The sequence below is a fragment of the Corvus moneduloides genome, chromosome 7 (genome assembly GCF_009650955.1).
Source record: "Corvus moneduloides isolate bCorMon1 chromosome 7, bCorMon1.pri, whole genome shotgun sequence".
Lineage (NCBI taxonomy): Eukaryota > Metazoa > Chordata > Aves > Passeriformes > Corvidae > Corvus > Corvus moneduloides.
In genome coordinates, this window is record NC_045482.1 from 24,970,792 (window position 1) to 24,997,135 (window position 26,344).

A 26,344-nucleotide genomic window follows, 5' to 3' on the forward strand; every position below is an offset into this window, starting at 1 on the left:
TCTTGTGGAGCAAAATGAGGAAGGCTGAACTGGCTTCCTAACAGCTCCTGACTCTCACTGGGATCTCACCAAAGTGTCTTGGGCCAGCTCTTTCCAGTGCAAGTGTTTTAAGCAAGGCGCCTTGATCCATACCAAGGGGCCTAAATGCAGCATCCAAGTGTGAAAACATTGGCAGCTGTCCCATTTACCAAAACAGTAATAATAGTACCCACTCACCTCTGGGAAGCATAAGGAGCACCTCCAATTTATTATTTGTTTTATTTATTTTGTCACATTTATCAGCCATTCAACTCTCTGGGCACACAGCCCATACATTAAAACCCAGAGATCTCCTCTACCCTGAGAATATCCTTTCTGTAAAATCAGGCATGGGCAGGAGAAAAGGATGAAAGATGCTTTACACAAGCAAAGGATGACAACAATATTTTTTTCTCCAATTCTGTTATTGATGGAACCATTCTGAAAATGTTGGTGACACCAAGACAAGAAGATGAGAGCAATAAAAAGCATGGGGGGTGGTGGTGGAAAGCCATCCACCAGCCATGTAGCATGGACACAGAGGCTCGGCCTCTAGCCAGCCTGTCTCACACACAGGAAGTCTCTAAAATGCTCTTTCCATTATTATTTCTCTAATGACCCCATTAGACACATATGAAATTCTGAGAAGCCTTAAATATATTGTAGACAGCCACACTGGCAAATCTGCCCAGCTTTTCTGAGGAATGGCAGGCTGCCTTGATGAATGTTTTAAAGCATCCCAATGTGTAATTTATTTCCTGGAAATCAATTGTATATGCTGGTTTCATTTTCCTGTAGCAAATAATCAGTCTGCTCCTTTTTAATTAGGTAACAACATAGATTCCTCTTCTAATCATGACACGGTGGTTTATGCACGTCGTGTCTTTTTCTACGGGAAACAATTTCAAATCCTTGTCCAGGGTCCAGCACAGCTTTTAAGAGACATGAGGTTATTTATCAGTGGTATTGCCTGGGTCACTGCCAATGAAGACCTTGTGTACAAGACCAGCTAGAGAACCCAAACTGGTGCGTGCAATGGCCTCCTGAGGGAGAAGTTTAAGGAAGAAACCAAATTAAGGAGACTGAAATTTCAATGGCATTGACATGATGTCAAACCCAGGCACCAAGAGGTGTGTCCCATCTCACAGGTATTCACTGGTTCCTGAGCTGAGACATTGCACTGACATTAGCCATATTGCAAAGACTGACTGTATCGATAATCTGTATCAATAATACTTGTGGTCCACATCAAACTCAGCACCTTTGTCAGCTGTTCCAGCTGGAATGGTAAATAGCAAGCCCCAGTGGAGACCTAAGTATCCCCTTGCATTCAGAGGCTGCATGGGTCTGCATGGACACATATAGTTGGATGGTGTGGGGAAAGCCACTTCTGCTGATGATTGCAGAGAAAAACTAATGGCCTCCAGCAGCTGCTACTTAAAATTTTCTAACAGGCTGAGAGAGTAAAAACTATTGGCCTTGGCATCCATTCATTACTTGCAGCAAAACTCTAATTAAGCAATAGTGTTCAGTCATATTTACCCTCCATTGGGCTACAAGGAACCCATATTTCTACTGAAATACATGCTACTGAAACAAAACAAATCTATCAGCAAAAAATGCTGCTGGAGTAAAATGTAATAATAGTATCATAGCTATTAGACCGTGAAATCCCCTGCAACAAATTAATCTGCTAGGGAAAAGTTTGTTGGTGGGATTTCGGCTTCCTGCTGGGAACCTGTAAAACCCGCACCACTCCCCGAGACATCGCCGCACTCGCGGCCTCTGCCTCCTGCCCCTGGAAGTTCCCGTGTGTCACAGGTCCCCGCAGCGGCCGGTGGGAGGTGGAAACCCGCCCGGAACACGCCGGGGCGCAGAGGCATCGCCGCCTTCCGGCTGCCCCTCGGCGGCGGGGCCGCGTTCCGCAGGGCCGGTGCGGGGCTCGGCAGGGCCGGTGCGGGGCAGGGAGGGGGCGGCGGGCGGGCCCGGGCGCAGCGCCGGCGGAGCCTCCGCGCCCCGCCCCGCCCCGCCCCGCGGAGCTGTCCGCGCCCCGTGGTGCTGAAGCCGCAGCGCCCGCCCAGCCCCTTCCCCGCCCCTCCTCCCTTCCTCCGTGGCGTGGGCTCTCGCAGGCAGCCGGCAGCCCGGGGCATCAAAGGTTGGGAAGGGCTCCATTCCTCGCTTTGATTCTCCCCCTCTCACCCCGCCTTTTTGCTTCTTCTTTCTCTCTCTCCTTTTTTTCCTTTTTTTTTTTTTTTTTTTTTTTTTTTTTTTTTTTAAGCCGGGGGAGGGAGAAGAGCGCGGCCACGTCCCACCCCTCCCTTCCTGCAAATCCCCGCTCGCACTGCAAACAATCTGCCTTCCCCATTGCATCCAAGGGAGATAGCAACAGCAACATCATCACGGAAAGCCGGATGGGAGAGCGGAGAGGAGGCTGCTGCTGAGGGAGGAAGGCACACACGCACACACCAGCTCGATGTTGCCAAAGCGGTAGGAACCGCACGAAAAATAAGCCATGCTGCCCCATGTGTCTGGCGCATTGTGCTCGATCCGAGCCTTTTAGGAGGAAGAAGAGAATTATCTGCTCGGATTTTTTTCCCTGCCAGCGAGAGTGCGACAGACTTGCGATGGTTGAATGTCAATGCCTGTGAGAGAGAGCAACAGTCAGAGCAGGAGGAGGACAGAAGGGGAGGAAAATGAAGGTGGGGACGGTGGTGGAGAGAAAGAAGGAGCCTCGTCCAATGCATCAAAAGGAGGTCCCTGCAATTGCTGATAGAGCCCTGACCGCCTCGCCATCCACAATGGTCTGTACAAGCTGCCAGTGCGTTTGATGACGTTCCTGTTTTGTGAAAGGAGGAAAGGAAACGTGACCATGTAAGATCCACGTTTCCCCGGTCAATTACATGCGAAGAATAGATCCGATTTCGACGTGGGTTTTTGGTCCAGGATGGTAACAGCTTAGGGAATAATACAGCCGCCTTCCCTCATCAATTTCGCTCTTTTTTTCTTTTTTTTTTTTTTTTTTTTTGTGGTCCAGACAGCTGCTGGAATAGAGAAGGTCAGAATATATAAATATATATAAAATATATATGATATATATATTATATATATAGAAATATATTTGTCTCAGTACATCTGGGATTAAGCTCGTTGAATGCTAATCATTTCTTTCCGGACTTTTAATATTTACAATGAAATCTTTTACAGGCAACGGTAAAATCTGAAGCCACCTGGGAGTACAGTGTTGAAAACGTAGGGTGTTTTCCCACAAACAATGTGAAGGTCTTTTTTGTCAAAGAGGCAATTTTGATAATAACAACAGCTACCAGTTTTGCATTTTGATAGCCAGACCAGCTGCTATTTTGTCTGGATGCACACTGGGATTCTTGTGATCGGGTTTTACTTTTTAATTGAAAAAAAAATTATTATAAAATAGAAGAAAAAGGAAAATTACTTGAGATGCCAAATACTGTCGAGAGAACCATATTCTCCCTCCTCTCCACACCCACCGGAGACGTGGACCCTTCGTTTTTACAGGCTTAGGAGTTGCGAGAGCTGATCGGGGGCTTTCTCCCGAGCCCGCCGCCTGCGCCCCTGGACCCTCGGGCGTGGGAGATTTATTTCCTCCTCCCGCTGATTTCTAAGCAAACTTGTGGAGGGGGGGAAAGGATCCCCCGGCAGCACAGAGTCGGGTTTTTTTTTCTGGTGTGGATTTTTTTTCAATTGCCGTCCCCGCCGGGTTGCAGCGGGCTGCCGGGGACTTGGCCCCCTCGCCCTCCGGCTCTGCTTTTGTGCGTTCCCCGGCGGCCAGCGCAGCCCTCCCGGCACTGCGGCCGCCGCGGAGCCCCCCCGGCCGCGGGGCGCCCGGCTCCTGCCCTTTTCTTTCCCCCCGTGCCCGCCTGCCAAGGAAAGGCACATGTTAATACCACCCGGCGCGGGCATTTTCTGCTACTGCTGCTGCGGGCTCCTCCGTCCGAGACAGATGTTGCGAAACCAAGGCCTCCTCAAGTGCCGCTGCCGCATGCTCTTCAATGACCTGAAGGTCTTCCTGCTGCGGAGACCCCCCGCGCCGCCGCCGCCCTCCCCGCCGCCGCCGCTCCCCATGCCCGGCGGCGCAGAGGCGGCGGCGGGGGCCGCACCGCCCGGGGGGCGCGGGCCCGGCTGGCGGGCGGCGGGCGGCGGCGGCGGCGGCGCGGGCAGCCCGGCTGCCGAGGAGTGGGGCAGCCCCGCCGGGGAGCCGCCCGCCTCCCTGCCCAGCAGCACCTCCTCGGATGACTTCGGCAAGGGCAAGGCCGAGGACCGCTACTCGCTGGGCAGCAGCGTCGACAGCGGCATCCGCACCCCGCTCTGCAGGATCTGCTTCCAGGGGCCCGAGCAGGTGAGCGACCGCGGGCGGTGGGCGCTGGGGTGGGGGCCGCGACGGGCCCGGTGGCAGCGATGCTCCAGCCTGAGGGAACCGGGGCCTGGTGCTTGCGGGGGTGTGTCCCTGTTGCCCGGAACGGGACCCCAAACTCAGAGGGGGCTCTGCCTTCTGCCCGGGCCCCGGGCTCCAGGATTTTGCACCTCGATAGTATTTTCCAATAGGTGTGGGGTGGAGGCGTGCTCCATTCTTTCTGCTGCCAGCCTTGCCCCGGGCACTCATGCCCAGCGTCAGAGCCGTACAGCTGTGGCATGGGAGGAGGGACACGCTGACACCTTCATGGAGCAGAGCACATCTCAGCAAGGGAGGCTGTTTGGTGCTTTGTGGGTACCCGGTTGCGATGATTCCAAAAGTGATGCAAAGGAGGAGTTTAATGTGCTCTTTGCTTTTAAAAATACAACTTCAGTCTGTACAAAACACGTGGCAGGAGACAACCCCACTTCAGTGGTTCCCGGGGGATGGCTAGTAGGAGCTGTGCAGGTGCTCCACTGCTCCCATGCTCCCAGTTGCACTATCTGCAGGAGAAACACGGCTGGCTACAATTGTACCTGCTGAAGCTGCAGCCTTGAGATGCACCGTGGTACAGATTGAGGTTAGGCCAGTGAAGTTTCCCTTCACCACACAGGAGAATGAAACAAATGCAACCATAATAGAACATAAGATGCTGCCCTAGAGCATTATTCTCCATATTTAATGACAATTAAAAGCATCTTGTGTATTTTCAGGCTGGCAACTTCCTTACAGTGAGGTACGCAGCAACATTTGTACCTGACATGACACAGCTTGCAGGTGCAAGGAAGGCTGCAGACCTCTGCTTGTGGGATCAAGCCCATATGCGCAGATAACCATTATTACTCAGGATAATTCCATTACCTGTCATAATAGGGGATCCTTGCATAAGAAAGGGTTGGAAAGTTCAACTTGACTATTTCTATTTTGGGCACAGATTCTGGCATGTAAGGTGGTACATTGAAATCTTATGCTGAATGGATTTTACCTCAGGTCTTCTTTCCCCTTCATGGACTTGTGTGCTCTGCTAAGGAGAAAGGCAGTTCTCATTTGAAAGTGGCTGTGCTCAGGTACACATCCTGCCTTTCCCAAAGTTGCCTACACCTGTAATGCAATGATTGTGCCTTCCCTTATGTTAGTTTGAGGATAGTGGCGATAAGTGGGGAATGGGCTTCCATTCTTCCTTGGGAGAAGCCGGGCCTGCCACCAACCGATCCCAATATCCACAGCCCTGCTGGATGTGTCATACCAAGGGTTCCATAGGTCACAGCTCAGTATTAAATGGACTGTAGCCTTCTCTAATGGTTTATGCAGCTGGCAGATAGCTGTGAAACACAGTTTTCACCATAGGCTTTCAGATGGGAGTGGAGGAAATAATTCTTTTTTGGAGATACTGTATACCTTCCTCTCTTGCTTGTCTTGTCCTTGTCTCTTCTAAAAGTTGGAAGCCATGCAATTCACTTCCTGGGAATTTGCATTATTTCACATTTCTAGTACCCTTCCCTGGCTTGCCATTCTGCCTGTGTACACAAGACGTAGCACCTGCGAGATTGGCTTACGTGTCAGAGCAAATAAAGCCTAAGCAGAATTAAAATAGAGGTAGCTTGCTTCCTTGGAGAACATTAATGCTTGAAAATAATTGGATGCTAATTTTCACACTGAAAACCAGTGTAGGTTGCATTGTAAAACTGAGACTATTTGCTGACCATCTGCCAGTGTACCTGAGTGAGGAGCTGGGCAGACGTGACTGGCATCTCATAAGACTTTTACCAGGATTTCTCTTTTTTGATTCTCACAGTTCCTGACCAATACAATAAGATACTTGCAGCTGGGTTCTGCTACTTGTCCTTGAGCAGTAGCTTATTCCACAAATAATTTTTTCTTCATCAGCATGGCTTGAGAAGTATTTGAAACCTTTTGCCCTGCAGCAGCTGGGAAGCACAGGTCATTATGGAAGCCCACATTGTGGGGTTTAAAGCACAGCCAGATCCTGACACAGCTTCCTGGAAGTACAGTTCAGAATAACTGAGCACTGAATTGGTGCAGCTGATGTCAAGACCCACAGTTTGGTTTATTTGGCCCTTATGTCAATAAAACTCCAACAGGGCTAAATCCCACATTCCTTGTTCCTTTTTGTTATGGTGTTTATTACTGATTTAGCCTTTTATTTCCCATTTGTTTTACAACTCAACAGCTGACCAAAGACTTTCCATGTTTTGGACCCTCACAACTGTAAAAGTCGTAGATGCACATTCTTCTATACCACCCCTGCCAAGACCATAATGAAAATTTATCTGCTTGGAAACAAAATATAATTGCTAGTTCTTTACTCTGCAGATTAATAACAATGACAGATCTAAACAGTATTTTATTTACCTGTCAAAACCATCTGAATTTGCTGCAGCTGTGGGCAAATTTGCAGGGCTGCATCACAGTAACAAGAACAAAAGCCTTCATTATAAATTGACTGTTAGGCGCTCTAAGCTTATTTACTCAGATAAAATGACAGTGAGTCTCCAAAAGATGTTTTAATCCTGTTTTGATGTAAAAAAAAAAATCCCAACCAAAACAACAGCCAAAAAGGTTTCTTAGTAGTCTGGCTTTGCAAGTAGGTTTTATTTAATATCTAATGCAAAATAAAATTGGTAGGGATTTTTGCCTTAAATTTATGATCACCCAACATGCATGATACTTCAGGCTACTGAATTGCTTATATCTTAAGTTCCTCGTGTTGGTTTGTGGCTCTTACGGGTAAGCTGACTCTTTCATTTAAAAATGTACTGAAGACCCTAGGAAGGAGGAAAGCTCATTATTGTGAGACTGTTCTTATCCTTGCATGTTAGTCAAGAGAAACCATGGATGCAGGCAAGAAAAGAGTGGATCTGATGACCAGGGGATTGCAGCATCTGGGCTCCTGTTTTGAGGGCATGAAGAGCAAACTCTGCTCAGGTCTGACACTTGAAAAAGGCAGCTGCTTTCATTGAAAATGAGAGCTAAACATCGTGAAAGCTGAGGGACTGAACTCAGCACTTGGCAATAGCATTTCCTTTCGGGGACTTGCTCGGCATTTTCAAAGGTTTCAATGACTGAACGTCCTGCACCATTGTGTCAGCAAATTCTGAGACCCTGGATTGAGCAGCAAAGCTCTGGGGAGAAAGTGAGAAAGAGAAATGCTGGAGTATTTTCTTCTGTTTTGCTTAATGCTTAGTGTTTGCAGAATTTTGTCTGCTTTCCTGGATCTCTGACAATGTTCTGCAAGAGAAAGAAACTAAGATGAGCTCCTCTCTCACAAATGTTTTACAGTATTTGGTATGATTCCAAGCTGAAAGCAAGTCATGGGGATTAGCAGGAGAAGACATGGGTGGAAAGTCCCTTTGCATCAGGGGATAAACTGTCTCCCCACGTCACAAGGAGTTAGCAGTACTGTGGAGTTTAGGATCTCAGAAGTGGTGCTAGCTGTGCTGGAAATAAATAGAAAAACATTCTTAAATGAAACTGAGATAATTTGGAAAGCCATATGTTTCAAGGTTTGCTTGTTATATTGTCAGTTAGAATATGTGCACATCTCTCCTTACCTATCATTTTCAGTCTGCGTTTCTCTATTTCTCGTTTTGGGGAAAGATACTGTAAAGATGAGATTTGAAAAATCAGTAGGGATAGTTTGGTTGGCTATGGAGGATCAGAGAGAACAGATTGTGGACTCCAATGTGCAGGCTGATAGCTTGGATTTAGTATTCAATAGAAATGCTTGAACATAGACTATTCTTCCCACCAAAGTCCCCTCTAGACTTTTGGGGCACCAGCTCCTTAATATGGGAACATGAAGACTTTCAAGAAAATTGGAAGGGAAGACAACTTACAATGGATATTAAGACATTCATTTCTATGTGATGTGTGGTTGGGCTGTGGAGCTCCTTGCTGCAGGACAAACAAAGAGCTAAAGTTTAATGAAGGATTATAAAGCCATGTGATTATTATGGATATTTAGAGTCATCACAATTAATTATAACACTTCTGAAAGTGAAATTCATGCTTCACATCTGAAGCCAATCCAGAGATCCAGGTAAGACTGGCTAGGAGCAGGGCCCTGGGACTGGTGTCTTGCCCCACAGCTCACCAGCCTCCTGTGCCTGACCAGTGAGATCCACCCCTGCAGGTGCATGTCTGGATTTCATGCTCATGTAAGGTAATGTCTTCAGTGTGTAGGCACCTGCCATGTTCAGGACTTCTCTAGAATTAAGTTTACCCCAAATTACTCAGTCTGTAATAACACACATTTTTGGGAGCCATGTGTAGGATCAGGGAATGGTCAGTACCATTGAAAGGCTGGCCATTAGCATGTGTGTCTTGACATAACTAGTGAGAATCTCAACCCCTGCCTGGTATGGACACGGGCAAAAAGCATCATCAGCTCCCTGCATGGTAGGGTCTGCAGAGATGGCATGAGCTAAGGTCAGGAAATACTGCTACTTTACAGACTGGTCTCTCAGCAGCACAGAGGAGTGGAGGTGGTGTCTGGGATGTCTGATTTCTGCAAAATTGAGGAAAATGAGGTACTAGAGTGAGACAAAGAGGGAAAGAGGCAGTCTGTGTCAGAATTCATGGCACAAGTATGATAATGATGAGTGAAAGAAGAAACAACTGTGCAACCAGCATCACAAGCACATCCAAAGCCCAGAACTTGGGAGTAGAGATGCTGGTATTTCATGGGGTCTGTCCAAACCAGCTAGAACATCAGGACACTGTTTTCAAACATATTGAATCATATAATGACAGTGCAGTCATTTTCATAGGTGTGTTCCCTCAGTATTCATTTACTTGATGTTGGAAAACAGCCAGTCCTGCTAAAACCAAAGAATAGGAGATACTGGGCTGCAGCTGTTCAGATTTCAATCAGTATGTTGTAATTTATGATAGAAAGGAAGAGAGGATGCTTCCTGTGACATTCAGTCCACCTCTCTGCCTCCCAATCTTTGAATCTTAACACCTCTATAGCTACCTCTCCTGTTTCACCTGTGCCAGGATCAAATCCGTACTGTGCAGGCAGAACATTCTTGGCTTTGGCAAAAGCTTTGTTTGAGCCATCAACTGAATGGAGCCCAGGATGTCATCTATTCTAGATTTAGTCGCTCTTGCCACAGAGTGGATTGGCAAAGCTCCCATTAACTTCAACAGCAGAAGTGTAGGCATCCAGTAGCAGGGACCTGACCCCTGTATTTCAGTAATGTTGTGCACACAGCAGGGCTCCTATAAATAATAGTGAAAGCCACTAATCCCATTGACTTTTAATTGCTCTGGAAGACAAGGTTTTCACCTTTTGTGCCTGCTGAAACTCTGATGCCTGACCCATTTATTTCAGTGCCACTAGCCAGCCAGAGCAGCAGTTTTTCTTTTCTTTCACTTTTCCCCATATAAAAGGCTTCGTGAAGGAACTTGTCTATGTTTGTGTCACTGTTTCTTAAATATACATTTCAGGCCATGATTAACAGTGGTTGATGTCAGTTAGTGACAGAACAAGCGATGCAAAAGCATGTAGCTCCATTGTTTGCCTCTGTAGAGTCACTGTTATTTCTACAAAGGCAACACTTGCTTCTCGAAGGGCTCTGTTCATACAAAACTGAATTGCATTCAGGTTGTCTTTCAAGCAAAAATTCATTCCCAGCAAGGACCTCCTCTGTGGCAGCCTTTTGCTCACATTGGTGTTTTTCCATTCAAGGCTGGCCCAGTCCAGAAGTCAGAAATGGCTGTGCCAAAAATCCATGATACTGCACGTCCTATATGTCTGCTGCACGTCTCCATTCCTCCTAGGCCTGTAGTAAGACAATAAGATGTACTGTAATTGTTAGTGGTCCATATTTGTGGCCGTCCCATCGTTTTATTATCTGGTTGCCAAAGGAATAAAGCCGTGTGATGGTGTTAGCTGTTACAGGTTATGCTCATCAGCCCTCCTCTAAACCTACTGGCTAATGTCAGCCACAGCTGGCAGAGAGTGGAGATCTGAAAGGCATTAAATTCCTGTATGTTTCATGAAAACTAGCTGGATGAAGAAGAGGAAAGCTAGAAATGTCCTGCTGAGGGAAAGATTATAGCATTGTCTGTGCTAGACACTGCAGAGACCATGGAGGACAGAGCTTCAGATGGAACAGCAGCTGTAATAGGAACGTGTATCCCATTAGACAAAAAAAGAATAACCCCATCATGATATGGTTTCCATGGGAAACCAGACTTACAGAATAGCTTGTTAACTTTTTATCTTTCTCCTTTTCCTTTGTTAATCAGGATTGCTTACCTAAAATGAATTGCTTGATGCTGAAGACGTTCTTATCTTCCCCCATCTTTTCACAACCTACCTTTTATCTTTTTCTGATTTATCACTGGTTACAGTAGAACAGATTACATTGTTGGCAGTGGAGAGTGATGAGTGATGACTTTCTTCTGGTGAAGAAAATAACAGCAGGACCTGGAAACTTATGTAGATAATAAATGGATTGTCCCCATGCCCCTCTGTGAAAAGTGATGAGATAAGGCAAAATCAAGGTGAGCAGACTGGTTCCAGTGACAAGGCCCCTATACTGAAATTCTCACACATCTTATGTCATGTCATTTCTTGTTCTTTACAGTCTTGGGTGGTTTTATCTCACCTCCTCTTCCTTCTCTTCTTCTTGGCCAAAGTCAACTGACACATCAGAGCTTGGTTCCACCCATCCTATCTGGCTCTATCTGCACAGGTTCTCCTATGGCCTAAGTACCATCAAATCCCAGCCTCCTCTCTGTGCAGCTGGAACAGTGGTGACATCACTCACAACAGTCACACAAGTTTAACTTGCTTGCCTGGGTGATGAGTGAGGGGTGGGATGGTACAGAATGGGAGAATGATAACCAGAAAAAGGGGTTACATACTGTTTTATTATTGTTTTATTATTTCCTACATCTAGTGCTTCATGTTTATCAGAGAAACCAGCCTGTGCTTGGGGAAAACTGTGTAAACCCCATGGAGGATGGGGTAGTTCTATCTTGAAAGGATCCCTGAGAAGGTTTTGTCTCCTCTGTAGAAGAACTTTATAGGGAACTTCCATTTTGGTTGGACAACTGGGCTGTCAGACATACTTTTTTCCATGGAGTCACAGACACATACAAAACAACTTTGCAGAACAGGACAGAGAAAATAAACTTGATATTTCACCAGTTTGGAGATCAAGGACTGCTATGGACTTTGTGGTGTCTTTGCCACATTGCTCTTCGCAGAAGTTTACCAAGGACTGCTTGACTGACCCTGTGTTCACATATAAGGTGAGGCCATGAGGTCTCCTTTCCCATGCAAAAAGTATGTGCCATTAGCCAAGAGGGCAGTGCTAGAGGTACCTCTAAGGTTTATAGTGCACTAAGCATTTGGAGGTGTTTGCCCTCACCATTTGCAGACAGTCCTGTGGCTGCAGTCTCTGTCAGGTCATTCCCTGGGACTGCCATTGTAACCTCTGGTACTGTGTAGGTTTAGTCTCTGTTTATTAATGCATGCACTGATCGTGCCCAAGCATAGGGTAATGCCGAGGCCTCAAGAGATCTACCCATCCAAAATAGTGACAGAGGCTGATCTAACCAGTTCTTAAGGATGGCCATAGTTGGAGAACCCATCTTTCCTGCTGCAGCTCATTTCTTCTTGCCCTTTCCTTTTTTTCCCAAGAAGTAAGTTACTGAAAATGTTTTCCAGTAGTTACATGTAAATATAGTGAAAATTCATCCTTTCAGGACTTCACAAGTTTAAGTGACAACTGAAGCCATAACACTCCTTGTTCTTCTCTAGGCCAAACAATCCCAATTCTGCCTTTGCTTTTATGACGTGTTTTCTAGGCTGCTAATCATCCTTGGTGTTACCCTCTGGACTCTTACCAAATGGTCCATATTTTGCTATGAATGCACTGGAAACTGAATCCTTGTCAGTTCTGAGCAGGCAGAAAGGTTTTCAATCCTGTTTAACGAGTAGCAGAAGTCATCCATTCCAGGCTAATGTTTGCCCTCTTTATTTATTCATTTATTTAGGGAGCACCAGATGATTATTGATTATTACTCAACTCATGATCTCCACGTCCTTCAGAGCTGCTTCTTGGCCAGTCCTCCGTCCTGGCTCTGTGCAGTTGGCATTGCTGCACTGATGGAGGAGCTGCATTTGGCCTTACTGAATTGCATCCATTTTTCCCCAGTAGCAGCCCCTTCCAGCAGGGCCTGCAGATGCAGTAATCATTAACTCTGTTGAATCTTCAGGTCATTAATGACTTGAGCTCTTCTGCCTTGCCTCCTGAGGAGAGCTGGGAGGAAAAGGCTGGAGGAGCAGTTGTGCTTTTCTTTAAGGATCCCTTGACTGCCATAGATAAGACTTATGGCTGGGGCTGGTCCTGTCACTGCCCACTTACAACCATGTGGGGGAGGAGCAAATGGATCCTCATTACTTCAGTTCAGGTATCTGCTCTCTGTCCCAATTAAAGCCACTCTCAGCAAGGCTGAATATGACTTTCCTGACAGATTCAGGCCTCTAGCCAGTCCTGCTTGAAATGTTGCCCACAGCACCCACTTCTCTCCTGCTTCTACAGTCACTTTTTGGATGGGGTGGCTCACGTTTCCTCCGCCTTCTTGTGCTAGCACTGTCACTTGGGGCATTAACCCTATGCCCAGCTTGAGCTTATTTTCTTTCATATCCCAGCTGCGTAGTCATGTTGTGCCTTATTTTCTGTCATATCCCAGCAAATGTGTACTCATTTGCTTTCTTTAGGGTAGCACAGACACTTGCTCAGATCCTCATTTCTTGCTTTCATTACTGTGATCCCTTCCTCTCCAATTTCCCAGCACAGGCATTGTCCTGCTTCAGTGGAGTCAAAACCAAGAAGCTCACTTCTTTGACTGGTATCTTGATGAAAGAAGGGGTTTTCTAAGAACTTCCATGTGCATCTCCATCCCCTTCAGTGTTCCCTGTCCTTACCCAGATAGGTCCTGTGTAGTTTTTTTACTCCAATTCTCAGTGTTTGGGAGAGCTAAAAAAAGCCACATGGAAGGATCTGTTGAAGACATAACACACAGCAGCGGTGTGCAGGAATCCTGCTGGCACTTCACCCACATCACATCAGCACCTACCCTGGCAATTTCCTGCAGGTGCTGAACAAAAGCTCAATGGATGGTTTGCACTTCCTTCCTGCAAGTACAGGGCCATGGGCTAAACTTGCCCCTCCAAACACCCCAGTGCTTTTAGCTTTATCAGGTCTTCTTCTCTGTCTGATGTCTTGCATGACCTTGCACTGTCTGATGAATTAAGCACTTCCCTTTTCTTTTTCTCCTTTATAAGCATACTAGGACCTGTCAGGGCTTAAAGTGCTGCAGAAGTACAAGAATATTATTATCCCATTCCAAGTGATATTAGAAGAACATTAAGATGGATTAGATGAGCATTGAAGAAAAATAGGTAATAATAAAATACTGTATCAGAGAGAAATAGCAGTTAAGTAATTAAAGAGAGGGTTTCCACAAGAGGCAGGAGGAGAGTTATGGGTGCTTCTGGCCTCCTGATCATTCTTTATTTTAATACTATGGTAACCTTTACAGGATGTCAATATGTCAAGCGTTGCACCGAGAAGGCTTTTCTTGCCCTACAGAGTTCACATTTTAGGACATAAAACCCCAACATTTCCTTAACATTGCAGAGACGGGCATTCTTACAAGATTTAGGGCCAGAGGGAGTTACTGGGGTAGTCTACTCTGAACCTCTCTGTAATAGCAGTGAAATAAGTTTCCTCAATGAAATTCCTGCTTGAAGCTTAATAGCTGTGCAAGGACTGGAGAAGAAATATTCCTTCTTGATTTTCAGACCTCCAATAATGGGAAATCGTTGCAGTGCCCAAGGAGAAAATCTGGGGAAACAGAAAACTGAAACTGTCTTTGCATATCACCTTTTGTCTTTTCTGTCACAGAAAGAACTGTGTACTGTGTGCATCCCTAGAAACCAGCTTCAAAAACCCTTGGGCTAGCTGGCAGAAAAGATTTCCTGCATGGAAGAAGTTCTGTGTTTGAAGACAGTTTTATTCCACATCAGATTAAAAGCAAGAAACTTTCAGCTTGGAAAAATACTCACGGGATTCAGCTAGTTAGGAAAAAAGCAGTTCATAGCCTCCTCTGACATATGTGAGCAGAAGTGCTGTCACCTACATTTAACCCACATTTGGAAAATTTTTCTTCATAGACTGGATGGCTACATCATTTCTAAGAAAAACATTTTTAGAGCCCCCATAGCCTGAAGTAAGGACTCCCTCATGAAGTCCAGCTTGCTAAACTGTCACGACCTGGCCCAGCTGCCGTCGTTATTCCACTTCCCACTCCTTATGATTTATTTCTTGCCCTTATCACAGACATGTGAAACCTGCGGGAGAGTTCTTGGCCTTCCCATCCTGCAGCATTCATGAGATTTCTTCTCTCATCTTCTTCTTGGTGATGCCAGACAAGAGTTTCATCTCTTTAAAGGTGTGCTCAGGCATGTGGTGCAAATGTCAGGTGATGGTGGCAATTCTGAGAGTAATAACTCAGGTCAAACAAAATCACACAACCTCAGAATATTTTAGGATTTTAGGGAGCCTCAGGAGATCATCTTGTTCAACTTCTACTCAAGCAGATCTGACCAAATCAGATCTCCAGATACCCAGAGCTGGATAACTCCAAGGACAGTTATTCCACTCAGGTCTCTGGACACCAGGTTTAATATTTTACCTCCCTTGCAGTGAAAGTGTGAGGGGGTTATTTTTGATTTTTAATCATAATTTCTTGTGTTTCAAATTTTATGTTTCCTCTTGTAACCGTACACCTTCGAGAAGAGTCTGACTTTTTTGGTGTGCCTTTCCATGAGGTGGCTGAATATAGCAGTAAGATCTCCCCTTAGCTTTTACAGTGATTTTAGGAGGAGCTGTGTAAAAGAAAGGATTAAATGTCTGCTCTGACTCCCTGGAGTGGATTTGGACAAGGGCTGAGAGTTTTGTAATGGTAGTCAGATAAACACCAAGGGAAAATAGCTGCCCATCTATAGCTTGAAGAATGAGAACAAACATTGCTAATAATAGCAAAGGCTCAGTTATTTCTCTTTGTCAAAGCCAGGACGTTTCTTGGTCCAATAATCACTAAACCTCAAGGAGGTGATACTATGTCAAATCTGAGTCTTATAGAAATACTAGTTGTAGAAAAGCTTGATGGAGCAAGAACCACTTTTGTTTAAATTGAACAGAAGGATGAGCAAAAAGAGCTCTGTAACTAAGGTTTTCAACTTTACAGAGGCAGATTTTGAAAGATTTGGAATTTTAAAAATACGCAATACAGCAGAAATTTATTATACATTGTCTTATTACTACCAAAACAGCCATTTGTGTCTTTATAACAAACAAAAAGTGTTCTGTTACAATTGCTGCTTTCTGGAATCTTACAGTAATTCTCCCTTCTACAGGCCATTTTTGTTTTCTGCCTTCAATTTATTTGCCTGGAAAGCTCTTCAAAACCTGTCCCAAGATGTGTTTTAATACAAATGAAAAACTCTTCCTCTTCCTCTTCCTCTTCCTCTTCCTCTTCCTCTTCCTCTTCCTCTTTCTCTTCCCCTTCCCCTTCCCCTTCCTCTTCCTCTTCTCTCTTCTTCCCTAAGCATCAGTACTTATCCATGTCAGTTCTGCTTATAAGTTCACAGGATACACTCAGTGACATTTAAACTTCTCTGCCAAACCCAGCCACCTTTGATAAATAAAGGCTGCAGAACTCCTAAGCTCTTACGAGTTGCCTGAAAATGTGTGGCCAGGTGGGGCGTACTCCCCACACTGGGTTTGTGATGTCACAGAGGGGAGCTGTCATAAGAGGCCCACCCCTACTAGACATCAAAAAAGCCACCTTACTACCAGGTACAATTCAGGGGGAGCCTACACACTGTTTGGCTTCATTGCTCTGAGAACTTCTGGTTTTGCTGTTGTCTTTGCTTTTAATTCTCTTTACAAAAAGGCAAGAAAAAGATCCACCTGCCAGCAGAAGCGGAACTAGCAAGTTTGAAGTCAGTACTGGAATATTTCAGAAAACTGTACATTTAGGAAACCCAGGGAACTGTATAGTAAAGGATCAAGAGGCTTCTCCATTAACCCTAGTCCAGGATCTGTTATTTCAGTTGGCCTCTTTCAAGGGCACTTCACAACAGGGTGGTCACACACAGCCAAGTGGGGGGACTTGCCTTTCAGGCAGCACGAGCAGGGAGGATGTTGATGCAGCACTACCTAGGACTGCTTGAAAACCTGAACGAGCACCTTTGGTAGTTGGCTGATGGCAGCAGCTCTTCCTCAAGCCTGCAGAACCCTATGTGTCACTCCATGACTGTAGAAAACTCAGCTGGAGTGGAGAGCCAGGTGATCAGGGGGAGGACTGTAGTTAAGTGATCATGAATGGCAGGGAGAATATCAGAAATAATTCTGCACAACTTAACAAGAGGAGGAACTTTGATCAGAAGCATCTGAAGTGCGTCTGTCAGTAGGAAAGCAAACTAAGCTGCAGGGACTCTTCAGAAGTTCTTACTGCTGTAGTAAGCCAAAGGGGATGAAGAGGCTGCTACAGGCTTATGGATTTCCACGGAGCACTCCAAGAAGCTCCACATCAGAGATTATTTGCAAACGCAAGGCATACAAATGTGTATATCTGTGTAACTGAGTTGCTCTGCCTGTGTTTAGGAGGATCAGAAACATACGGAGCAAATGTTGAGATCTCTGAAGGTGGCAGGAGGTTTTCTACTATAGCATGGCTCTGCTTCGTGTTTGTATTGGATCCAGTTATTTTTCCCTGTAATGGATGGGAGAAGGCCTCTGAGATTGGGTTTCTGTGATGAAACAGAAGATGGAGAGGGATGATCTTGGGATGGATGAAAGCTGCAAAACACGTGCTTTGCTTCTCTGATCAGCACAAGATTCTCTTGCACCTTATGGAGCCTCATTCATTCATTCCTGCAATCCCATTGTCACCAAAAAAGCCTTATGGCATTCATCAGCTCCTTGCTTCTTTGCATCCCGATTCTGCATTGCCCCATTTGTGTGTTTCCTTCCACAGGATTTATAACTTCATCCCTCTCCACTTGGTGTCTATCCAACAGGGCAGGGTAACTGTCTTTTCTTACCAGATAATCCTTTGCCCCTAAGCACTGTGACTGGAGCAGCAATACCAGCCCTCCTAGCCTACAGGGGAGATTTTCACCTTCTCTAACTACATCCTGAATGTTCCCAGTTTTTCAGCATGCTCTGCATTTTGGCCTGATTAGGCTGTTTGTTCTGTTGTATTGCAGAGACGAGGAGTGGTGCTTAGGCACAAGAGAGTATGTTCTCTCTGTATCCTGTAAAATAAGAGAAAATTTGCTCAGCTGGAAATGAAACCACTTTGAGTTCAAAACTCACTTCGACTGACAACTGCTTTGCATTTTCATACAACCATCAGTACAGGCCAAGGTCTTTACCCCTATGTAAATGCTCCTAAGGCCCTTAGCTATTTGTATCCCAGAGATATTGACGAGTCAAAAAGAGGCTGTACAAATGCATGGAGATAGGGAAAACCATCCAGATCCCCCCCATTTGGTCTGCCTTAGAACAAATATTCACCCCAAGTCCCCTTTCTCAGACTGCCCTGTCCTCGTGGTCAACACTGTTTGGTACCCTCTGACACAGCTTCACATGTCAGGGGTGGGTTGCAGCATGAATAACAGCCCTTCCTGTGATTTATATCCTAGAGAGAGAGAGAGGGTTTTGCCAGATATCCATCTACCTATACATGCATACGGCATAGCTGCTGGGACACAGCTGCACTCATGTGACTGTCTTTAATCTGTTTCCTTTTAAATCACTGTGTCTACATTGCCTTGAGCTGTTTTTCTTCCCTCCTGAAATGTGCACAGCAGCATCGGCGGCCGGTATCTCCAGTGCACTGCTCTGCTTCTGGACTGCACAGCCTTCGGGGCTCTCATGAGATGGTCAGAGGGCCATGGGACTCAGGGACGCGGGCTCCCATTAACACACTCCATGACCTCTCTGTTTTCCGAGGTTCTGTGTGATTCCCAGGCAGCAGCCAGCCCGCAAGCACTGCGGCAGCGTGTGCTGATCCCAGCGCTCACCACTGAGCAGGGACTGGCTGTACGTGTGTTTGTGGCAGTGTGGGAGAAGGCAGATGCCACGTGGCTGAGCCAAATTGGATTGAGAAGGAGATTAAGTGGTCATTTGTGGGTCACGTTTTCCTGCAGAGGGCAGATTGATGCCATGATGCACATCTGGGCTGTGGAGCAGATGCAGCAGTTTCAGCTGCTGTGAGGCACTTTCCTGGAGACTCTGCAGCGCTCACTACACAGTTGGGAACACAACACACCAGCCAAGAGCCCTCCCAGCCGGGGACGTCCCTGTGCAGAAAGTGAGCCTTTGGAAGGTGGTTGCTCTCTGCTGTTATTGGTACATTTGTAGTGAGAGATCCGCACTTCACCTGTTTCTCCAGTAGTGTGTGCATGGCATGGCCAGTGCAGTGTGGTGATACACAGTGTATCACAACTGTGCTGAATCACAATGGCTCACAGATCAGGCCTCCATGTCTCATGTTTTTTCAATCCACTTACCAGTGTTCTGTGTCCATCCACTGAAAAAGATCTTTCCGTCTGACTGGTCAGCCGTAAGTTCACCGGGTCGTGGAAGCAGGCTGACCTGGAAAGATTCAGGATATGAAGATGGCTCAGAACTTGATTTAGGCTGGAGTACTTTTCTGACACTGGGGTGTCAGGGCTGTGACTGTGAAAGAGTAGTGAGCCCTTGCTGGAAAATACAAGTAGTAAAGAAAACTTCCACAGGCATGGCAGTATTTAGCCCATGTCAGAAGATCTCTAAGCAAACGGCACACTGTGATATGGAGGAAAACCACATGGCCTGCCTCCATGAGTGTGTGGAGAGGGCACCTCTGCTTTCTGCAGAGCCAGGGTTTGCCTTTCTGCTAAAGGAAAAGAAGTAGACTAAAAGTGTGGGGAACTGAGCAGCTAACACAGTCCTCTCAGATGAGAGTTACCCTAGGAGATCAGAATTAGCAAACCCCGGATTTTAGAGTCAGTGTGGCAGCTGGGTCACTGGACAACAGGTCCGAACCCAGCTAGAGGGTTGGTCTCTGGCTCTGAGAGGACACATTTAGAGTATTTCTCCCACTGTGATGGCTTGACTAGAGGAGGTTCCTCTTCCAGTTCAAGTGAATGAAAGTGGATGAGCAGCAACCAAGGATCTCAGCCTCTCCTCTGAGCTTTGTAAACAAGCTATGATTCTGGGCACATCACCAAGGTGGGACACAGCTCTGAATTGCAGACACCTCAATGTGAGTGTCACAATGTAGGTGTCTGCATGTGGACTGGGTGTCTAGGCAGTGAAAAATCAAGAGCTTGAGTCATGCCCACGCAATGGTTTCTTAGTGGAAAACATCTTGAGGTAGGTAATTGTGCCCCTAGTGAATGCAGGCAGTGGAGCTGGAGAGCCAGACACCTACATTTGCTCAGCTGACTCACTCCCAGGACTCAGCTGTCATCGTTGACTAGACCTTCATCGATTCTGCAGGAACAAGGGCATCCAGTGCACACAGAGCTGCTACATCTACATACAGTACGTAGGACCCTTTCATGCCTCCATAAAGCAGACTGGAAACCCTTCACTTCTAGGAATGCTGTAAGGGATCCTTGCTCATCTACAAAACACTGAAACCACTTCAAAGCTAGGTGCTATGCAAATGCTGAGTGTTCACATTATTATAAGTAAACAGCAGTTTGGAAATGCGTGCACAACACTGAAGAGAAGTAAACAGATGGGAGAAGTTGCCAAGTAAGGCCACGCTGAAGCGATGAGCAAAAATAAGTGTTAGAGACAGTCTGACATTTTTATAGCAAGACAGACGCAGCCAGGATTTGAAGCATATAGCAATGAAATGAGATCAAGGAGGTGAGCTGCCTTTTCTTGGCCAAGCTCTTCTCGTGTTGGGCAGTCCCTTCTGTGCTCAGGCAGCAAGTGCTCCTCATTGTTGGCCTGTCTAATCAGGATAATCATGGTGCAAAATGGCTCCGGTGGACAAGGCAGGAAAAGTGATACTGTTTGTGGTGAGCTGTTGTGTGGGAGAAAAGACATTTTAAATACAGCCTTGAAGTCACTGAGTGACACCAGCACTTGGCTGACTTGAACTGACAACTACTAATTACTGAGAGAAAAATGACTCACTAAAAAACAATAATTGTCTTACATCTAATGGATGACTTACAGTCAAACAGAAAGCTACAGTCTTGGCATGGGGGACATGCATAATGTGGCAGACAGCCTGCAGCCTCACATATCTTTTACAGAAATAGAGTTCAAAAGTTGTGCAAGACGTGCTGTATTTTAATTAACCAAGGCCCAGAAAAGCTGCTGTGCAAACCTAGGCAGAAACTGCATGAGGACACCTTTCTCTTGGCAAAACACTGAAAATCCAGTCTGATGTTGATAACAGCAAAAATCCCGTGGCTTCTGAAAAGTCATTGTTTTCCATTTTACAGTATCCAACTGTAATTGCTGCCAGAAACTCTCCTGTGGGGAGGGGAGAGCACCAGCAGAAGGGGTCTCCGAAGAGAAATAGTGAAAGGGAGCAGTTTTTGGGAATGATGGAATACGTATGTGACAGGCACTTCTGAAAATTCACATTCCTGTCAGAATTGATGAAACTATTTCCTGTTGGTGTGATAAGAATGTATTAAATATTTGTCTGGGTTTACATAAGCATGGATTATAAGGAAAGCTCTTGTATTTTAAGGGATTACATACTTTATTACAGTATATGCTACCTAAGTAATACTGGGAACAGTTCTCACATGTGTCTGTGCTACAGGGGAACAGTAAGCAAAAGGCAAATGGTTGATGGTGGTCTTAGGTGTAATTTGGATGAAGCCGCATGATTTTCCTATTTTTGGAATTCAGAATGATCTTTTCACCTTCATAAAGTGGCCTGAAGTCAGTCTGAAATCTGGTGGTGCTGAAGCTCTCATCATTTGGGTGTAAGTACCTCCACCACGCTTCTCGGGCATGGAAGCACAGGGGATGTGTCTCTGGTTCTCAGATCACTTTTTGTCCTTCAGCAGGTCATTTCCAATCTCTGTTTGGGGAGGGACAGTTCAGCAGACCTTGGCTCTGAATTTCAAGCTGCTGGGCCTACTCAGCAGACAGAGATGTCTGCTGGGGAGCAAGGCAGTCAGCGTCTCTGGAAACAGCACCATCAGTTCAATGTAATTTTTATTTCTTTAAAGAAAAAGTTGGCTTGGTTGGCGCTTGAGTTACTGTTCATCATTTTCCCATGTGCATGTTATTAATTCCTTGTTATTGGATCATTTCTCTGTGTAAAGCATTTTGAGTACAGTTCAACACCAGGACATGCAATTCCCTAAGACAGTGGTGGCCTCCTGTTCACTTCTCCTTCTCTTTTCCTCTTTCTCTTGCAATCACTTGAAAGCTCCCTTGAACCCTTGCTTAGCTGGCTCACCCTTGACTCTAAATAGTAACAGCCTTAATCCAGGGGACTTCTCAAATCCTGGGGTTGGAGCGGGAAGCATGAGTGATTGCTCTGAGCAGCAAACCCATTTATGCAAAGTGTTCCACTCTCTGAGCAGCATTCTGAGGAAGGATGAGATTAGAAGGATATCAGTGGCAAAGTGACTAAGAGATTTATCTTATTCATAGGCTTGGCTTGTACTTAAGGAATTTACATTATTGAGATTTTTTTAAATCTGAGCTGGCTGAATCTATCAGGCTTCCAGCTGTGTCATAGATATCAAAGGCTTGTTGTTTCCTTCCTGGTTCATACCTTGCAGCATCTACACATTCCTCCCACTGCTTTCTCTTGTTGCTTTTCTACACCTGTTTCCATATGCCAGGAGTACCAGAGCCTCCCCCAAATCCCTAGGAGAATATCATAAGGCAACTCAGTGTCAAGACACTTTCCCAGGTATTCAGTTTGTTTTTTCTTTTGCTTAATTAATTTCTTCATTATTTGTCTAGTTAATAATTAATTATTAATGATTAAGAGGGAATGATTAAGAGGGATGCATCTCCCTCTGATGTGGATATGTCTGGATATTTATAATAAAGAAGAGTTAATGTCCTTGAAGCTTCTAAATCAGTGATTCCCCTCTGGAGCAGGAGCTGAAACAGATCATAGTATGGAGAAAAGTATTTCTGTGCATTTGTCCTGAGAGAAAATCCTCAGGAGCTCAGACCTCAGGGAACCCCTACCCCAGCTGAGATTGGCAGTGCCAGCACAAGTGCCCCAGCCCACAACACTGAGCAAAGGCCCGGAGTGCCTTTTTTCCACTACAGCTGTGTATTCAGCCAGACTACTTGGGAAATTGTATCAGCAAAGCCCCACACTCCTCTGCCAATGAAGACTGACACCTTGCTGGGGGCTGGATGAGGAGGGGGAATGGTTGGCGCAAATGAGTTGCACTGGGTAAAGGCTGCATCAAACCAGACATGCAATGCTGGAAGTCAGAAAGTCCATGGCGAGCATAGTCAGGCTAAAGCCAGTTCAGAAAACATGTCTTCCCAACGTGGTGTCTCCCTGCACAGCAATTCAGACAGGAGCAGCAGGGACATTCCCAAGGGAAAGAAAGGGGCGTCACTGAGGTTGAAAGAGAAGTCAGTGTCATTGAAAGAAGGTAAAGTTTTATCTACAGACCTTTCCTCATGGTAAGGGTGACTGTCCAGTGTCTTAGTGATGTGTGTTTGTGAGCAAGCTGAGCCAGTTCAAGACCTTGCAGCTATAATGAGCAGCAACCTCAGCTCTGCATTTCCGCCCTCTCTAAGCTCTAGCACCAGTAAAGCACTGGTAAAGGGGCAGGGCAGCACACCTGGGAGGGCAGTGGGAAGGGGGAGATGGCAGCACAGACTTAGGCATAAACTGTGCATCCCAGTACCAAGAACTGGGCAACTCCCTTCTAGCAACAATGAAGTATAAGGCATTTGAAGATACTCTGCAGCAATTTCAAGGGGATTATTCTATATTCAGCCCAGAGATAAAGCAAACTTCAAGCTCAGCTCTTGAAGAAAACAAGCTCCTTGCCTGGTCTGACATCTGAATATCTGTCCCAGGAAGGAGTTCCTTTTATCTCTGTAAAAGGAAAAAGCCAGTGACACTTTTAGGCATGGAGCCATGCCATTTTTGTTCTTACACACTTTGCAGTTTTTCCCAAGTGACACTGAAGTTGTTCCCAGCTCAGGGATGCAATGTCTTCTGGTCATCCTGGGAAGAAGGGCTGTACTAGGGCTGTATGAGGTGGTTGCAGGCTGCGGTTTCAGAAATTTCTTCCCTGGTGGCCAAAGACTCCCACAGCACAAAAGAGAGATTGACAATCTGGGCTAGTCCAGTGCAGGATGCTAAAGTGCTAAAGGGACAGAAGCACATTATGTGTGAGGAGAGGTGGAGAGGTCTGGACTTGTTCAGTCTGGCAACAAGAAGATGAAAGGGGAAATCTGCTGACTTCTTCTACTTAAAGTCCGAGTATAAACACCACAGAGCCAGAGGGCACAGCAAAGAGCTAGAGGCAATGGCACAAGTTGCAGCAAGGGAGGCACTCATTGGATATACAGAAATGAACTTTCACAGTGAGATCAGAGCAGCCCTGAGACAGGGACCCAGACATATGGTAGAATCTCAGTCCTCTGACACCTTGAGGGTTGGGCAGAATGAATCCTTGAGCAACCTTGAAGCTAGTCCGGGTTTGAGCAGAAGGTTGAACTAAAGAAATCCAGGGACCTCCCAACCTAAATTCTGTGACCTTACAAAAACCAGTGGGTGAGGGGACTGAGAAGTGGTTGCAATGTCACTGCTCATGGGTTTTAGCCTCCTTGTTCTGAGGAACGGTGTTACAGGGAGAAGATCCTTACACACAGAGATGTGAGTCCACCCACTTGCCTGCCTTCAGACATGACTGTGCCTGCAGCCATCTCAGTGTGTCCCAACTTCTGTCTGATTGACCTTTGAACAACTGAGCTGGCCCAGCATGAGAGCCTGCCCTAATGAGCACAGCAAAGCCACGGCCCCTTGAACTGGTGGCAGCAGTCAGTGCATGACTGATGCCCAGGAGTGCCTGTGCTCCCCACTCATGTTGCAGGGGCTGGTACTGCCATCCTTTACTTGATGCACTTTGAGATCAAATTAATGTCTAACTAGTGAAAATTTGGGCTGGAAAAGGCTGGACAGATGTGTTGTCTATGCCCACCATCTGCCTTACCTGTACCTCTGACATGGCTCCTGCTCTATTCCCTGGATAACCCCCAACCTCCCATATCATCCTGCTTCTCTCCACCCCATGGCCCCTAGCTGGTTCCCCATCTCTCACTTTTCTACTTGTTTACAGGCATTACTCATTTTTCATCCTCTCTCCCTCAGACCTGGTGCTCTGACATGGACAGAAGATCCCTTCTGTCCTCCTTGGAAACAGCAGCAGAGCCTCACTTTGGCATCCACTTAGATCCCGTAGTGAGACCCCCCTCTTGTGAGCATGAGGACACATTCGGTGCCTCGTTTTCCTGATCCCCTCACACACAGCAGAGATGGAAACAGTGTCCTCCAATCTTGTGTCATTCGTGGGACCCTGGAGTGCCTGGACAAACTGTGTGTCCATGCCTGTCCCAGCACTGCTTGCTGCCTGTTTTTCATCAGGGAGCAAAGAGGGGAAATCAGCCAGGAATGAAAAAGCCCCTTTTTGACCAACCTGGTCTACTGTAGGTTATGCCAGGTGCCTCCAGTGTGACATCAGACCCCTGCTCCCCAGATATCAACCTCTTTACTTTCAATATTGTTCTCCACCCCATCTTGCTGAGGCACCCCAGCAACCTGTCTCCAGTGACTATCACCTCAGATCCCCACTTAGCAGCACCTTTCTTACACCCCCACTTCCCAGAGCCTTCCCAAGCTCAGTACTGCATCAAACTCGTGACCACCATCACACAGGGCTTTTTCTCCTATGGCACATCCCCACTCCCCTTTTCCAGTAGCTCTCCCAGGCCAGCCTCTAGAAATGGTCCTTGCAGGTGGCTTCCCTTCATCTTCACCTTCCTCACTGGCAGGAGTGTGGGAGGAGAAGGCAGGCAAAACCTCTCCCTTAGAGTGGGTGTGCTTAATTTGGTGTTTGTTTTCCGTGCCGTCTGCTCATCACTGCTTAATGGATTTCATTTATGACGTTCAAAAAATGAAAAAAAAAAAAGAGAAATATCCCTGCCTCACTACAGCACCTTCTTCCAAGGGAAAATACCTTCCCTGTTTGCCTCTGGATGCTTGTTTCTGTCTGTGGGGTTCAGCTATCAAGAGGCATGAGTGTGGTCACCTGACTCATGCATTAAAATGCTGCTCATTTTCTCTCTCAAGAAAGTAGATGAAAGGTTTAAATCTGGTGCTGTTCTGCCATGGGAGAAAGTGATGATGAAATGCAGCCTGCCCCAGTGGAGGAGCCAGGTGAAGAGGGAGCTCTGGACAGGCAGATGGACTCAGCTGGTCAGGTCTGGCTGCCCTGTGTCCCCTGAGCACACCCAGTAACTGCAGGAAGGACCTTTCTTCCCCACCTCCTTTTGCTGGGGACAGAGCTAGAGAACCCCTGCACTGGGGATGGCCAGGAAATCTTGACCAATTACTAGCCTGCCCTCAAGTCCAGGCTACTTGAGACTTGTTTGGTTTTGTGTCCACAAAGTCCTTTATTTAACCAAAATCAGGCCTCCAAAAATGTGAAATAATTGATTCATATTCCTTTAAATAGTTACTAATTTCCTCTTTTAAAATTTCTCTCCTGTTCTCCTACAATGAGTTAGGGTTAGGTGCCATAGCTGGACAGGGTAGGCTTTC

The 26,344-nt window shown here is 46.2% G+C and overlaps 1 protein-coding gene across 2 annotated transcripts in view; it reads left to right on the forward strand.

The window, feature by feature from the left end:
- Positions 1 to 2,119: 2,119 nt before the first annotated feature.
- Positions 2,120 to 26,344, forward strand: part of MARCHF4 (membrane associated ring-CH-type finger 4) — a 105,701-nt gene continuing 81,476 nt past the window's right edge. For both annotated transcript variants that reach the window (XM_032114758.1, XM_032114759.1), the window contains exon 1: positions 2,120 to 4,393. In XM_032114758.1, the coding sequence (XP_031970649.1) occupies positions 3,932 to 4,393 (462 nt within the window). In that variant the 5' untranslated portion in view covers positions 2,120 to 3,931. The remainder of the gene's footprint in view (positions 4,394 to 26,344) is intronic.